Source organism: Taeniopygia guttata, chromosome 27 (genome assembly GCF_048771995.1).
Source record: "Taeniopygia guttata chromosome 27, bTaeGut7.mat, whole genome shotgun sequence".
Taxonomy (NCBI): domain Eukaryota; kingdom Metazoa; phylum Chordata; class Aves; order Passeriformes; family Estrildidae; genus Taeniopygia; species Taeniopygia guttata.
The window spans coordinates 5,311,331-5,328,958 of record NC_133052.1 but is presented as its reverse complement, the minus strand read 5'-3'; the positions used below and the strand labels follow the sequence as shown (position 1 = coordinate 5,328,958).

The following is a 17,628-nucleotide window of genomic DNA, read 5'->3' as shown; positions in this document are numbered from 1 at the left end:
GGGACAGTGTGCAAATAAAGAGGGGCTTTGAGATTTCCCCCTCAATCAGCTCTGACATCCCTGGGGATGTGGGTTCTGAGCTGCTCCTGGAATTACAGGAGTCTGCAGGGCCGGGAGGAAAAGGTTGGAAAAATGATGGAGAGGAGCCCTCAGGGGAACACTCTGGGGGCTGGAGGAGCAAATGGGGGATCCTCTGCTCCCCACTGGGACCAGACTGGGGCTGGCTCCAGACTCTGGCTCTGGGGAGATGCTGGATGTGGGCAGAACGGGGGAAGATGGGATCCTTCCCTGGAAGTGACAATTCCAAGAGCGCTGAAGGTGCCCCGGTGGATCAGAGGTGAGCAGGTCCCAAGGGAGGGCAGAGCTGGCTCAGAGCCCTTTTCCTCCAGGCAAGAATTCCTCAAAAGAGGAAACGGCCTCAGGCTGTGCCAGGGGAGGCTTCAGCTGGATTTTGGGGAAAGGGCAGCCAGGGAGTCCCTGACCTTGCAGGGATTTAAATCCAGGTGGATGTGGCACCTGGGGACAGGAGCCAGTGGTGGCCTTGGCAGTGCTGGGGGACGCTGGACTCGCCTCAGAGGACTTTCCCAACCTGAACAATTCCATAACCCTGGATTCCAAGCAATCTTTCTTCACAAAGACCAGCATTCTGCCTGGCACATTTTGGGATGGTTGACATCAAATCCTTCTCTCCCATCCCCTCTCTGGACACCCCCATTTTCCTTCCCTCACCCTGAGCTCGCAGGGACAGAAAATAGACTTTTCCATCCCCAAAGCCCTTCCCTTCCCACTGCTCCCCATAACTGCAGACCACTGGAGCAGCTCCTCGGGCGGGGTCCCTGTCACCCTGCCACCCCCACAGACTTTTCCCTCTTTTCCTGGGGCTGTGGAAAAGCAGAGCCACAGCACAGACACCCCAAGGGCTGCGCTCCCCCCAGGCACTGCCGGGTCCCCAGGCTGCCCTGGCCCTGCTGGAAGTGGCAGAATTCCAAACCCATCCCAGCCAGCTCTGGTTGTGCCCAGGGACTGGTGACACTGCTCCAGCCCAGCTCCGGGGCCACTGCCACACGCCTGCCCTGCTCAGATGTCCCCAGCCCAGCTCAGGATGTCCCCAGCCCTGCTCAGGATGTCCCCAGCCCTGGCTCAGGATGTCCCCAGCCCCTGCTCAGGATGTCCCCAGCTCCAGCTCAGGATGTCCCCAGCTCCAGCTCAGGATGTCTCCAGCTCCAGCTCAGATGTCCCCAGCCCTGCTCAGATGTCCCCAGCTCCAGCTCAGGATGTCCCCAGCCTGTCCCAGCTCAGATGTCCCCAGTCCCTGCTCAGGATGTCCCCAGCCTGTCCCAGCTCAGATGTCCCCAGCCCCTGCTCAGGATGTCCCCAGCCCTGGCTCAGGATGTCCCCAGCCTGTCCCACTCAGGATGTCCCAGCCAGGGTGGCACACCCTGCAGGGCCATACCAGGAGGAAGGCTGGGCAGTGTGGCCTGGGGGGCACAGGGAAGGGGCCCAGGAGCAGCACAGGTCACCTGTGGCTCCTGCCACTGTCCCCAGGGTGCCAGGGCAGCTGTGCCCACAGCCCTGGGGAGGCCACCAAGGCCACCCCCAGCCCCTCTGAGGGACTGTCCCTAGTGTCCCTAAAGCACAGGGAGGATGAGCTTCCCTCACTCCATGACGGGACACAGCAGGAAAAGGCTGAACCCCTGGGTTTGGGTGCCTTTCCCACACCCAGATCCATCCCAGGGCCCTGCATTGTCCCTCTGTCCCCAGCTGGGTCCCCCCACCCCCACAGATCCATTTTCTCCCCTCCATCCCCCCTAAGCCAAGAGTCCTTCCCAGTTCTGCCTCCTCCTTCCCTGGGGGCAGCTCAGCTCTTCCCTCAGAGCAGTTCCACATTCCAGAGCTGGGGATTTGTCCTCCAGAGCCGATTCTTTGCTCCTCCAGAGCAGATTCTTTATTCCTCCAGAGCAGATTCTTTAATATTCCAAAGCAGACTATTTATTCCTTCAGAGCAGATCCTTTATTCCTTTGGAGCTGTTTATTTGCTCCTCCAAAGCTGATGTTTTATTCCTTCAAAGCAAATTATTTACTCCTCCAAATCAGATTATTTAGTCTTCCAGACCAGATTATTTCTTCTTCCAGGCCAGATTTTTTTGGCCCTTCAGAGCAAATTCTTTGCTCCCCCAGCATAGTTCAATATTCCAGAGCAGATTATTTATTGCTTCACAGAAAATGATTTACTCCTTCAGAGCAGATGCTTTATCCTTCCAGAGCAGTGTGTTTGTCCTTCAGAGCAGATTCTTTGCTCTTTCCAAGCTGTTTATTTATTCCTCCAGAGCAGACTGTTTAATATTCCAGAACAGATTCTTTGTTCCTCCAGAGCAAATTATTTGTTCCTCCAGAGCAGATTCTTGGCTCCTCCTGAGATGATTATTTAATATTCCAGAGCAGAGTCTTTGTCCTTTCAGAGCAGGTTTTCTTTCCCTGTCAGAGCAGATTCTCTGCTCCTCCAGAACAGAATATTTCATATTCCAGATCAGATTATTCAGTTCCTCCAGAGCTGCCCCAAGCAATGCTGGTTTAAGAGGGCACTGCCAGGTCCTGCTGCTGCTCAGCACAATGAAAACTCTTCCAGAGCCTGTCCAGCAGGGAAAACCCATCCCCAGGAGGGAAAACCCATTCCCAGGAGGGCAAAACCCATTCCCAAGAGTGGAAAATCCATTCACAGGCATGGAAAAACCATTCCCAGCAGGGAAAACCCATTCCCAGGAGTGGAAAACCCATTCCCAGGAGGGGAAACCCATTCCCAGCAGGGAAAAACCCATTCCCAGCAGGGAAAACCCATTCCCAGGAGTGGAAAATCCATTCCCAGGCATGGAAAACCCATTCCCAGGAGTGGAAAATCCATTCCCAGGCATGGAAAACCCAATCCCAGGAGGGGAAAACCCATTCCCAGGAGGGCAAAACCCATTCCCAAGAGTGGAAAATCCATTCCCAGGCATGGAAAACCCATTCCCAGGAGGGGGAAACCCATTCCCAGGAGGTGAAAACCCTTTCCACACCCTGTCAGCACCAGGAATTCAGGAATTGCCCTCGGGAAGCACCTGGGAGGTCTCAAGCACCAACTGGACAAAATGGGAGCACAAGATTATCCCTGAGCTAAAGGGATTAATCCAATTAAATTTAATGAGTCTTTGGAAAAGACTTTTATCTCCAAAGCTTTTTCCAGCCCTGGAATCCCCTGGGGTCTCCCTGGGATTGATTAAAGTGCTCCAAGCCCCTCCAGGAAGGAAACTGAGCCCCCCAGGGGAGGGTTGGGACCAGGGAAGGACCTGGATGATTCCCAAGGGAAACCAGAGCACCCCCAAACCTCACCTGAGGCTCTGAACCTCAGTGCTTGGAAAAAGCAGGAATCAAAATCCAATGTTTGCAAACACCTTTAGAACTCCTGGGACAGGGAACAGCCCCAAACTTTGTCACCTTGCTGGCACCATTCCAGATTCCAAGGTTTTCCCCACGTTTTCCCAAGTATTCCAGCTCCTATTTCAGCTGTGGGCATTTGACAGCAACAAAGCTCCAAGGACAGCTGGAAATGCAGATTGCATTTGAATGCTTCATCCCTTGATTTTCAGGGTCTTATCTTGGCTCTCCCAGATTCCCAAAGCCAGAGGGTTTGGATTCCTTCAGGTTTGCCCTTAATGATAATTTCCTTGAATTTGGGACTTTTTCTCTTTTTTTCTTTTCTTTCTTTTTGAAGGAGGCTTTTGAAGCATCCACAGCCCTGGAAGGATTTTCTTGCCTTTGATTTGTGCTCACAGCATTTGGTTGAACAAAATTCTGGGACAATTCCAGAGTGGAGAAATTCCAGGGAAGCTTCCAGGGCCTAAAGGGGCTCCAGGAGAGCTGGGGAGGGACTGGGGACAAGGGATGGAGGGACAGGACACAGGGAATGGCTCCCACTGCCAGAGGGCAGGGATGGATGGGATATTGGGAATTGTTCTCTAGGAGAGTGGAGAGGGGCTGGAACTCCCAGAGAAGTCGTTTTGGTTAAAAATCAGCTGGGAAAGGCCATCCCAGCTGGGGCTGCACAGGGACAATCCTGCTTCCTGGAGAGGCTGGGCATTCCCAGGCAGCAAAAACTGGGAAAATCCCCCAAACCCAGGGGCTGAGTGTTGCTCATCCTTCTGGAAATGGGAATAAATGGGGCCCAGGAAGGAAAAGGGGCCTGGGGCAGGAATAACCCAGAGGGGCCCAGGCCAGGAGAAGCCGTTGGTTTTTATGGAATAGGAAAATCTGCTCTTGGATCAGCCACCCAAGGCAGGGGGACCTTTAGGGGCTGCTTGGGGTCACCTAAAATGTCCTGGCCCTTTTCCTGAGGAGAGCCAGAATTCCCTGAATTAGCCAGAATTCCTGAATCAGCCAGAATTCCCTCAATTAACCAGAAATCCCTGAATCAGCCAGAATTCTCTGTATTAGTCAGGATTCCTGAGTTAGCCAAGATTCCCGATTAGCCAAGATTCCCTAAGTTAGCCAGAAATTCTGAATTAGCCAGGATTCTCTGAATTAGCCAGAATTCCCTGAATTAACCAGAATTCCCTGAATTAGCCAGAATTCCTGAATTAGCCAGAATTCCCTGAATTAACCAGAATTCCCTGATTTAGCCAGAATTCCCTGAATTAACCAGAATTCCCAGAATTAGCCAGGATTCCTGAATTAACCAGAATTCCCTGAATTAGTCAGAATTCCTGAGTTAACCAGAATTCCCTGAGTTAGCCAGGATCCCTGATTTAGCCAGAATTCCCTGAATTAACCAGAATTCCCTGAATTAGCCAGAATTCCTGAGTTAACCAGGATTCTCTGAGTTAGCCAGAATTCCCTGAATTAGCCAGAATTCCCTGATTTAGCCAGAATTCCCTGAATTAGCCAGAATTCCTGAAGCAGCCAGCACTCCCAGGCCCACGTTTGCCACCTCTCAGCAGCCCCTGGTGACCAGAGCAGCCCCCAAATTACTCTGCCACTACAAATTAATTAATATTTGTTTGAGCAGCACCAAAGCCCTGGGAGGAGCAGCAGCTCAAAGGTTACTCAGGGTTTGGGTCTTTGAGGTTGCTGCAAGCTCCAGGAACTCCTGGTTTGGGGAACTGCTCTCCAGGGCCCCTGGAATCCTCCTGGGGCTGGGGAGAGCCAGGGCAGGGCTTGAAAAGCAATTCTGGCTCTGTTGTGATGGAGCAGGAGCTGCTGTTCATGTGCCCGGGGATTTACAGGAGCTGCTCCAGGCTGGGATTGCCCCTGGGGTTGGTGGTGTGGCATGAGTGGAGTTGCTGGGAGGGATATTTTCTTTAAACTCCAAAGATTGCTTGGATTTAATTAACAGGGGCAATGTTCATTTATAGCCACTTTTGGATTTCTGAGCCAAAGAGAGGGGATATTTCAGCCATCAGGAGCAGGTTTGGCAGCTGGGATGGAGCAGGAGCCTGGAATTTCCTGCAGGGGATTTCCTCAGCAGGCAGTGAGGGAAATCAGGGGAAAACATTCCCATGCTTTGTCCATCAATCCCTCTGGTCTCCAGGATGGGCTGGAAGCTCAGGCCTGGCCAGGAGCTTCTCCAAGGAATCTTCAGCCCATCCTGGGGCACTCAGCACACCTTGGAGCATTCCCTTGGTCTGGTTTGGGCACTTGAACAGATAGAATTTCAAAAAATAATAAAGAAAGTGGCAATCCTGATGGCTGCTTGCTGCAGGAATTTCATCTCCTACTTCCCCAGAAGCCAGGCCCCTTGACACGGCTGGGAAACTGCTCTTACTCCTGACTCCTGCTGGAGGACCCCGGATTTTTCGGGATTGAAGGGACTTTGGGGATCCTCCAGTGCCCCCACCCTGGGCAGGGACATCCTCCACCGCCCCAGGCTGCTCCAGGCTGCTCCAGCCTTGTGGGAATCAGAAAACCAGAAACTTCCACAGACACTGGAGGCTCTGATCTGCAGCTTGGAAGAAGTTTGGGTTGATGTAAAAATACAATACTCAGCCATTAAGCAGAAAAACCATAAACTTCTGTTTCCATAGCTGTAAAAAAGAATATGCTTAAGTCAGTGAGAAGCTGCACTGGTGAGAGGGTGAAGGGCTCTGATGTAGGGGTTGTGTGAGAGTTTAGGAGCTAGAACAGGAACATCTGTGTGTCAGTGTGACAGGAGCCCACTGGGCAAAAGCATCCACAGTGCAGCAGAAGTGAGCAAAGTGAGAGGTCAGAAAAGCAAAATAAACTTTGTGACAGCTGCCCCTTGGAGCAGACAGCTCAGTACTCCTGGTACCAGAGACCTTGGGACTGCCCTGGGGCTTTGTGTGAGCAGTGAACCAAAAAGCAGCCCCAGCCCTTCGTTAAAGGGCATGGTAATTACACAGCCTGGCCTTGGCACTGCCAGGGATCCAGGGAGCCCCATCTCCCTGTGCCACCCTCCCAGAGACAGCCAGGAGCTCAGGGGGAAGGGAAAACCCAACTCCCTCCATCCCATGGATCCCCCTCTGCCCACATCCCTTTGGCCCTGCACACCACAGTACTCGGATAATGCTTTTTTTTATTTAGAGATGGGGTAGCTGAGAGGTGTTTTTAAACATTTTATTCTATTTTTAGTCCCATGAGAAGGGTGAGATAATATAGATGCTATAATTTACTCTACTATAATTAGAATTTGATTATTTCTTAATTATAATATACTGTAATTACTATAATATAACTATACTATACTATACTATACTATACTATAATATGTAATATTATATTATATTATATTATATTATATTATATTAATTATATTATATTATATTACATTAATTATATTATATTATATTATATTATATTATATTATATTATATTATATTATTATTTATATTATATTATATTATATTACTATTTATATTATATTTTAATATAATATAAGTGTTTTTTGGTTTATTAGTTTTTTCTTACGTTGTAGATGTTTTAAAGTTAATAATCTAAAATAATTTTTTGTGAGTCTCATGATAATGTATCTTAGTTCTATTTCTCTCAATTATTTAGTCTTATTTGTAAGGCTATTTTTTGAACCTCGTGTTTAGTTTTATTTTTCTCTTAATAATATTTGTCTTATTTTCTGGTATTTTTAAGTGAGTATTTCTTATTTCAAAGTTTGCATAGGGATGCATACTGTGTGGGCCTTCTGTCAGGCCCAGAGAGCTCCACAAAAGCATTTCCCACACAGATCCCACCCCGTGTCCCCCTCCGGGGCTGGAATTCCCTTGGAGCTCCTTTGGAGACCCAGCCTGGCCCGGCCCCGAGGCAGCACCGAGGGGATTGAATTCCAAACACACTGAAATTATTATGCAAATATTTGGAAATAATCAACTCCCTCCCTCACCTGGCAGAGCTGAGCAGGCGTTGCTGTGGCAACAGCCACTCACCCACCAGAGCCGCATTTGGGATTCTGGCACCATTTGGGATTCTGGCACCACTGGGGATTCTGGCACCATTTGGGATTACGGCACCATTTGGGATTCTGGCACTATTTGGGATTCTGGCACCATTCAGGATTCTGGCACCATTTGGGATTCTGGCACCACTGGGGATTCTGGCACCATTTGGGATTACGGCACCATTTGGGATTCTGGCACTATTTGGGATTCTGGCACCATTCAGGATTCTGGCACCATTTGGGATTCTGGCACCACTGGGGATTCTGGCACCATTTGGGATTCTGGCACCATTTGGGATTCTGGCACCATTTGGGATTCTGGCACCATTCGGGATTCTGGCACTATTTGGGATTCAGCACCATTCGGGATTCTGGCACTATTTGGGATTATGGCACCATTCGGGATTCTGGCACTATTTGGGATTCTGGCACCATTCGGGATTCTGGCACTATTTGGGATTCTGGCACCATTTGGGATTCTGGCACTATTTGGGATTATGGCACCATTCGGGATTCTGGCACTATTTGGGATTCTGGCACCATTGGGGATTCTGGCACCATTCGGGATTCTGGCACTATTTGGGATTCTGGCACCATTTGGGATTCAGCACCATTCGGGATTCCAGCACTATTTGGGATTCTGGCACCATTCGGGATTCTGGCACCATTCGGGATTCTGGCACTATTTGGGATTCTGGCACCATTTGGGATTCTGGCACTATTTGGGATTCTGGCACTATTTGGGATTCAGCACCATTCGTGATTCTGGCACCATTTGGGATTCTGGCACTATTTGGGATTCTGGCACCATTCGGGATTCTGGCACCATTGGGGATTCTGGCACTATTCGGGATTCTGGCACTATTTGGGATTCTGGCACGTCCAGGCAGCCCTGGGAGCCAGGACGGGCTGTCCCGGGCTGAGGGAGGAGAAGGCTCCAAGTTCCACCAGCTCTGAGGGCAAGCAGGCCTAGCTGGCCTTGTGAGAGCATGGCCAAGGCTCCTTGGAATGAGCCCAGGAGCTTCTCCTTCATCGCTTCAGCAAGTCAGAGCCCTGTTCATGGAGTTTTTCCTTGAATCCTGTAAATTTCCAGGTTTAAAGAGACCTCAGTAACTCCCAGTGCAATCCAAGCCCAGAATGCCAGCCCAGGTCCAGAGTCAGCAGAATCCAAAATCAACCCAGGGACTGGAGAATCCAAAACCAACCCAAGTCCGGGGATATGAGAATCCAAATCAACCCAGGGACTGGAGAATCCAAAATGAACCCAGGGCCAGGAACAGGAGACTCCAATGCCATCTCAGATACTGGGACATGAGACTCCAACTCTAAACCAGGTCCAGGGACAGGAGACTTCCTCCTTGAGCCCCTGATCTTGAGCTGGGTCTAAGTTTCAGCTCAGTCTGGGTGGGATGATCAGGGCAGGATGGCACCAGGGGATGTTGAACTTCACAGGAACCTCCCACAAAGTCAGCTCTGAACCCCAAAGACACCACAAGCCCCACGATTTTTGATAAAAATGAGCACTTGAGGCTGTTTTTTCTCCCTCAGGCTCAAGGCCCACAGCCAGGACAGGTTTCCAGTGCCTTGGCACACCCAGGAGCTGTTTGAAGGAGGGAGCAGAGCAGAGCTGCCACCCCCAGTGCCCCTGGATGGAGCTGATGCCAATGGGTGTGGAGGCACCTCCTCCTTCCCTCCCTCCCTCAGCTTTTCCTTTCCCAGTTTTTATTCTCATTTATTATTCCTTTTTTTTTTTTTTTTTTTGCTTCCTGTGCAATGCGAGGTGGATTCATCCCCCTGAGCCTGATCCACCTTTCCCAGAGTCACAGGGATGGAAAAACCCAGCACATTCCCAGAACCTCCTACAGGCTCTCCTAAGGGCAGCACCAAAAAGGCACCAAAGTGGGAGTGGTGGGACACCAGGGCTGGCTCTCCTTGGAGAAATTCAAGTGGTCCTGCACTGTGAGAAAAGGCTGGGAAAGCTGGGAATGTTCACCTGGAGAAGCTCCAGGGAGAGCTCAGAGCCCCTTGCAGGACCCAAAGGGGCTCCAGGAGAGCTGGAGAGGGACTGGGGACAAGGGATGGAGGGACAGGACCCAGGGAATGGCTCCCACTGCCAGAGGGCAGGGATGGATATTGGGAATTGGGAATTGGGAATTGTTCCCTGTGAGGGTGGGCAGGCCCTGGCACAGGGTGCCAGAGCAGCTGTGGTGCCCCTGGAGCCCTGGCAGTGCCCAAGGCCAGGCTGGACAGGGCTTGGAGCAGCCTGGGACAGTGGGAGGTGTCCCTGCCATGGCAGAGATGGCACTGGATAGTTTCTGAGGTCCCTTCCAGCCCAAACCATCCTGGGATTCCGCGATGTGAGACCCCAGCGGGGTTGAACACAAAGCTCCAGGTGTTCACCAGCCCTGGGATGTCTCCAAGCCACCACGGGGTGGTTTCCTGTCCCCACAGGTCCCTCAGGGCAGCTTTGTCTCCCTTGGGGGATCTCTCCGGGTGGGAGATGAAGCCCTGAGGTGGAGATTGCTCCTCATTCTCCCACCCCCACCATGAGCCTGTTTCACCCATCAAAGGACAAGAGCTCAAACCAGCTCCCCAGGGAGGAATGATTATCCCAAATCTCTGTCAGCCCCCTCACCTGGGCCAGCCCAGGCTGATTTGGGGCAGGAGCTGAAATCTGGGAGCAAAGCTCCTCTGAAAGCCTGTGCAGCCTGGAATGGCTGATGGGCCACAGCTATGGAGAGTCAAACAGCAACAGAGAAAAGGGAACTGGGAACCAACGGAGCCAAACCCCTCTCTGCTCCCAGCAGGGGTTTGAGAGGTGCTGGAGGGGCTGACAGAGCCATGGTGACACCGACCTGCAGTGCAGAGATTTCCTCCTTTCCCTTCCCTGATCCCCAAAATCACCCCAGCTCCTCCTGGGTGAGTGTGCCCACGGGGCTCTGCCACACAAACACAACTCCTGGAAAGTTCTCCAGGGTTATTTTGGATGCTTTGTTCCAAATGTCACTGTGGCTTCAGGAAAGCTGCAGCCACCACTGCTGGGCACTGCTAAGGGCAGCTGTGCCCGGGTGGTGGCACTGTCCCCATCCTGTCCCCCACGTTCCTGCCCATTGTTTCCACAGCAGCATTAAAGGATCCATGATCCATAAAAGGATCCATGAGCCATTCAAGGATCCAGGATCCATTCAAGGATCCATTTTCCATTCAAGGATCCAGGATCCTTAAAGGATCCATGTTCCATTAAAGGATCCATGAGCCATAAAAGGATCCATGTTCCATTAAAGGATCCATGAGCCATTAAAGGATCCATGAGCCATTCAAGGATCCAGGATCCATTCAAGGATCCATGATCCATTAAAGGATCCATGAGCCATTCAAGGATCAATGATCCTTAAAGGATCCATGTTCCATTAAAGGATCCATGTTCCACTAAAGGATCCATGAGCCATTCAAGGATCCATGTTCCATTAAAGGATCCATGTTCCATTAAAGGATCCAGGATCCATTAAAGGATCCAGGATCCATTAAAGGATCCAGGATCCTTAAAGGATCCAGGATCCATAAAAGGATCCGTGTTCCATTAAAGGATCCATGAGCCATTAAAGGATCCATGATCCATTCAAGGATCCATGAGCCATTCAAGGATCAATGATCCTTAAAGGATCCATGTTCCATTAAAGGATCCATGTTCCATTAAAGGATTCCATTAAAGGATCCAGGATCCATTAAAGGAACCAGTGTTGCCCACAACTCCACATCCACTCCAGGAGCTGCATCCCCATCCATGGGACCTGGGGACATCCCACAGCCCAGCTCTCCTGGTCAGCACCTCCTGCTCCAGGACCAGGGGGCTCCAGCGCCTCCGGAGATGCTCAGCCCAGCCAGGTTCACTCCTAGACAGATTCCATCATCCCAAATGCTCCAAAGCCAAGGAACCCAGTCCTTGCTTCACCCCCACAGCACCAACCCAGCAAACACAACTCTCAGAGCAGCAAAGATTCCCAAGGAGAAGGAAAACCCAGAGAGCCCACCTTGAACAAGCCTCCCAGAAATGCCTTTCCAGGGGAGAGGGATGTGCTGGAGCCTCTGCAGGTGTCCCCACATCCTGTCACCCACAAGTGCCACCCTTGCCCAGGACAGGCAGTGCCACTCCTGCCTGGCAGCCCAAACCTTGGGGCTGGGACACCCAAGCCCAGCACTCCCCAAAATGCGGGACCCAAGGGTCCACCACAAACCCCTGAGAAACGTGACACATCCGGGACTGAGCAGGTGCTTCTTTAGGCATGGGATGGGATGGGATGGGATGGGATGGGATGGGATGGGATGGGATGGGATGGGATGGGATGGGATGGGATGGGATGGGATGGGATGGGATGTGATGGGATGGGATGGGATGGGATGGGATGGGATGGGATGGGATGGGATGGGTTTTTCCACAGAAATCACCCTAGGAAGAGGAAGCTTTTACCTGTTTCTCCCCAGATGGGCAGATACTCGTCCTGCTGGATGTCCAGCATGATTTCCAGGCCATTCCCTGTGCCCCCCTTCACCGTGGTGAGGAGAGGCCGCCCCTCCTCTCCTGAGTTAAACATGTAGCATTTCCCATATTTTGTAAATACCTGCGGGGAAAAAAAAAGAGGAATTAGGGAATATTTCCCACAGAATCAACCCCCATTCCCACCTGGCAGAGGGATGGGAAACAGCCACAAGCTGCAGGTCAGGGGCAAATATCCACGTAAATATCCATGTAAATATCCATATAAATATTCTCAGAAATAGCGTCATAAATATCCACAGAAATCCATCCAGGTTTAATAATTAGTTTAATCATTGTGCTTTCCTTATGGAAAATAAAAGAGGAAAGGGAGGAAGGGAAAGCTGTTTGGAGGGAAAACTCAAAAGCTCCTGGAGTCGTTGCAGTCAGTCCAAGCTCTGACAGACACACACTGGCCTTCAGCTCCTGCTAAAAATTCACACAATTCCCTGGTTTTGGGTGGGGTCTCAGTCCATTTAGGCCATGGGAATGCTCTCCTGGCATTAAAAATCCTATATCCCCTTAATTCTTCCCTCTGCCACTGCTTGGAAATTAGAAAGAGTTAAAAACACTTGGGGAAATGAGGAAAGATTTCCTCCATCATTTTGCTCTTCTTCAGTCTTATTTGGGGAGGATTCCTGATAGGAATTCCTGGCAAAGCCCGGGTGGAACCTCCAGGCAGCACCAGCACTGCAAAGCAGGGGAGACATTGGTGCCCCAACATGGGGCTCCAAGAGGGACGTGTTTTCCAGTGGGATAACAGGGGTTTTCCTGTGGAATGGACACAGGTTTTCCTGTGGGATGGACACAGGTTTTCCAGTGGGAGAACACGGGTTTTCCATTGGGATGGACATGGGTTTTCCTGTGGAATGGACACAGGTTTTCCAGTGGGATGGACACAGGTTTTCCAGTGGGAGAACACGGGTTTTCCAGTGGGATGGACACAGGTTTTCTAGTGGGAGAAGATGGATGGACACAGGGTTCCAGGTGGGATGGATACATTTCCAAGTGGAGTGCACATGGATTTCCAAGTGGGATGGACATGTGAAGACCACGGGTTTTCAAATGGGGTTGACGTGTTTCCAAGCAGAGTAAACACGGCTTTCCCCGTGGGATAACAGATTTCCCAGTTGGATAACAGATCTCCCAGTGGGTAACACAGATTTCCCAGTGGGATAACACAGATTTCCCAGTGGGATAAAACACAGATTTCCCAGTGGGATAACAGTTTTCCTGATGGAATAACAGATTTCCCAGTGGGATAAAGCACAGATTTCCCAGTTGGATAATGCAGATTTCCCAGTGGGTAACACAGATTTCCCAGTGGTATAAAACACAGATTTCCCAGTGGGATAACACAGATTTCCCAGTGGGATAAAACACATATTTCCCAGTGGGGTAACGCAGATTTCCCAGTGGGATAACGCAGATTTCCCAGTGGGATAAAACACAGATTTTCCAGTTGGATAATGCAGATTTCCCAGTTGGATAATGCAGATTTCCCAGTGGGTAACACAGATTTCCCAGTGGGATAACACAGATTTCCCAGTAGGATAAAACACAGATTTCCCAGTTGGATAATACAGATTTCCCAGTGGGATAACACAGATTTCCCAGCGGGGTAACACATATTTCCCAGTGGGGTAACACAGATTTCCCAGTGGGATAAAACACAGATTTCCCAGTGGGGTAACGCAGATTTCCCAGTGGGATAAAACACAGATTTCCCAGTTGGATAATGCAGATTTCCCAGTTGGATAATACAGATTTCCCAGTGGGATAACACAGATTTCCCAGTGGGATAAAACACATATTTCCCAGTGGGGTAACACAGATTTCCCAGTGGGGTAACGCAGATTTCCCAGTGGGATAAAACACAGATTTCCCAGTTGGATAATGCAGATTTCCCAGTTGGATAATACAGATTTCCCAGTGGGATAACACAGATTTCCCAGTGGGATAAAACACATATTTCCCAGTGGGGTAACGCAGATTTCCCAGTGGGAACACAACACTCCTGGTGGGCAGCAGAGATGTCCCACCTTTGCTGCTGGTGACATTCAGTGCCCAGGCTCAGCCTTCCCCCTGGAATGGGAAAACTCCCAGAAATCCCAGATTTAACCCCAGCCAATCCCCACTGTGCCCTGCACTGACAGCCCGGGGACATCCAGAGCTGCTTCCTGGGATAAAGGCTCCAGAAAGGCCAGCTGGGAACCAGCAACAACCAGCAAACGGCAGCAATGAGCACTTGGAGCACGGGAGCCAGAGCTCCAGTCCCTCCGGAATCTCTCCCACATTTGCTGAGCTCATTTGACCCCAGGATGAGTCAGAAACCCAAACAGAAGCTGGAGCCAGCAGAGATTTATTCCCACAAATATTGACATATCCTGACTAATCTAAGTGCCAGGGAAGCAGGTGTGATGGGAGAGAAAGGAAATAATATTTGAATTCAAATAGGAAACATTTGTGAGGGGAAAAACAATATATCCTTTAAAAAGGATTTGATATCCAAATAAAAAAAAATCCCATTTTAATACTTGCCCAACTGATTAAACAGCTCAGGCTGGAAAGAGAAGCTGAGCCTCTGGAAGCAGCCTCATGGATGGTTTTTCCCAGATAGGCTCTGAAGGCAGAAGTCAAAAATTCCTAATGAGGGGAGTTTAAAATCCAGCAAAGAGAAAAAGCTGCAGTGGAGAAAATCAGGGAGAAACAAGACTGGAATGGGAACAACAGCCCAGGGATTGATTTTGGAGCTGCCGTGCTCGGCAGTCTGCAGACAAATAAATCCAGGCAACTTGATGGGGCAATTTTATATAACTGTAAAAATTCCCTGTAAAAAGCTCCCGTTAGGATGTGTTTATCCAAGGAAAAGATGGAACCTGACGGGGCAGCAGGGCTGGAAGCAACCCCAGGGAAACAGACCTCATGGGAACTGGGAAAGGACAACCATGGGGACTCTCAGCCACAGGGATTCCCTTCATTCCCAAAGAACCCACAAAACATTATTCCTAATGGCATTTGAAGATATTTCCAAATTCAAAAATCCATGTGCATTCATTCCAACGCCCAATAAATGGGATTTTAGTGTTTCAGGATCAATGGAGTCATGGAATGGTTTGGATTTGGACCTTAAGGATCACCCAGTGCCTGGACAGGGACACCTCCCACTGTCCCAGCTCCTCTGGGAATTCCATTCCAGCCCCTCTGCAACCCCCAGGAAGGAATTCCTCCAGGATTCCTTCCCAGAATCCCATCCATCCTGCCCTTTTAGAAGCCATTCCCTGTGTCCTGCCCCTCTCCTGTTCCCTCAGCCCCTCCTGAGGATGTTCCTCCCCTCTCCCCTTGCTGGGAGCGATTTTCTGGGAAAATACAACATTGTTTTTCCAGAGTCTTCTCTTGTTTTCAGGCTCCCTGACAACAGAAAAGGACTCATTATCTGATCATCAGGATAAAGCCTGGAGCTGTTGGGAAGGGCTGGGATTCACTGGAGGCAGTGAACACGAGCAGAGCAGGATGACTTAAATTCAATTTGTGTGGCTGAGGGGGAAAAAACCGCCGAGCTCTTGGAAATGCTTTAACATCCAATAAAAAGGGCCAGAAACAAAATTCCAGACACGTTCCCTGAGAGTAGTCCATAAAAATTCCAATTTGTTACCTCTGATGGAGCACAGGGCCTTTGACAGCTCCTTGGAAAATCCCTGCTTGGGCATAAAGGGAAATAATTCTAAATCTGAGGGATGGGATTTGATGGAATCGTTTAGGTTAGGAAAAGCCTTCGAGATGATGGAGTCCAGGTCATGAACTGCCTTGGAGTGACTTCCTGAGCCCCTCCTTAGCCAAGGGAAGCCCGAGGAAAATGTTTCTTTTGGGAAGTTAAAACTCAGACCAGGGGTATCCCAAACAGATTCCAAGCACAAAGCAGACAACACCACCACCAAAAGCTCCAAGAGAGCCCTGGATAAACAAATCCGGCTGCCTGTGAATCCATCAGACCTGGGACTGGTATTCCAAAGGCCTGCCCGGAGCAATGGATAACGGGGCATTCCAGCTTCTACCAGGATGAACAGAAAAAACATTCCTGCTGAGAAATCTGCCCTTCAATCCAGAGAAAACTGATGGGAAAAGGAACTCATTGGAAACCTGGGAATGACTTTTCCAAATACAGACAGAGATGCAGGTGAGGGCACGCTGGTAAGGCAGGAAGGAGGTGCCAGATGGAGGTAAAGCCAAGGAAAAAGAAGGAATTGGAATCCTGTGCAGTCATTTCTCCACAACTGTGGGACACAAAAGCTCAGAGAGACATTTCCCTGCAGGCCACAGCCAAGGTACTCATGCAGAGTGGGAAAAAAGAAAACAAAGCGATTTTCAAGATGGGTCCAGGAGAAGGAGAACATGGAGCTGAAAAACTGGGATGTGTCTGTGCAAGAATATCCATGAGAGGATGGGGAAAAGATCCTGTTTGGTAGGAGAAATACTTTATCCCCTGAGTTTTGCCAGAGGGATCCATTCCCAGGGCTCCCAGCTCTCCCACTGCACTGAGGGTGGCACGGAGCCCTGTCCTGATGACACTTGGATAGAGAGATGGCTCCATGCCAGGCTCCATCCCAGTCTCCATGCCAGGCTCCATCCCGATCTCCATCCCAGTCTCCATCCCAGTCTCCATGCCAGGCTCCATCCCAGTCTCCATCCCAGGCTCCATCCCAATGATCCCTCTGTCCTCCCAGGCAGGAGGCAGTGGGACACTCTTTAAAATGGAATGATGGGAAGAAAATCCCAGCAGATGCCCACAGGGGTCTGAGGGATCCCAAAGGAATCCCTTTCCAGGGAGGCTGACCCTTGGAAAGGAGGGAACTCCTGGAATAGGCAGAAAGGATTTAATGTCCTTTCCCAACAAAGGGCAGAGGGAAGGAATCCAATGCCAATCCCAGCAGAGGGGGTGCAAGCCCAGCCTTTAGGGTATCCTCTTCATGCGTTATCCACATCCCAATCCTACAAAAACACCGGGAGAGTTCAAAAATCTCAGAGCCATCAATGTCAAAGGGGATTTGGGTCACCCTCATCTGACCATAAGGCAAAGCTCTTCCAAAAATGAACAAAATCCAGGAGAGGGAACTCCTGGAGAGGAGAAATTTTGCATCTGCTCCCTGTCCAAGGGCAGTCTGTTAAACTGCTGCTTGTTTGTGCTGTCAGGAAGGCACAGAGCTGGTGTCAGACATGGAAACGCTCATCCCTCCCTCCCTGCCGGCTCTGATCTCCCAGGGATTGGGAGGGAGCTGCGGGAAGCACAGCCAGGAACTTGTCAGGGCCGTGTTTACAAGTAGAGGGTTTCCAAGGCTGAGATTCCCTCTGGGATTTGTCAGGCAGCGCTGCCAGGGAAGGCAGCCCAGGTTCCCTGCCGGAGCCTCCCCTGCCAGGCATGCCCTGGAGGCCGATCAATCCTGTCCTAGCATTAATGGGAATGGTTTTCCCAAACGAGGAGCCCAAATCCAGTATTTCACAGAATTCACAGCATGACAGAATCACTGGGTTGGAAGAGACCTCCAAGATCATCGAGTCCAACCCAGCCCCAGCACCTCAACCAAACCCTGGCCCCCAGTGCCACATCCAGGCTTTGTTAAACACACCCAGGGACGGTGACTGCACCACCTCCCTGGGCAGC

At 50.4% G+C, this 17,628-nt stretch overlaps 1 protein-coding gene across 4 annotated transcripts in view; it reads right to left on the bottom strand.

The window, feature by feature from the left end:
• Positions 1 to 17,628, bottom strand: part of ASIC2 (acid sensing ion channel subunit 2) — a 417,185-nt gene that overhangs the window by 33,381 nt on the left and 366,176 nt on the right. For all 4 annotated transcript variants that reach the window (XM_072919149.1, XM_072919148.1, XM_072919147.1 and 1 more), the window contains exon 2: positions 11,904 to 12,054. In XM_072919149.1, the coding sequence (XP_072775250.1) occupies positions 11,904 to 12,054 (151 nt within the window). The remainder of the gene's footprint in view (positions 1 to 11,903; positions 12,055 to 17,628) is intronic.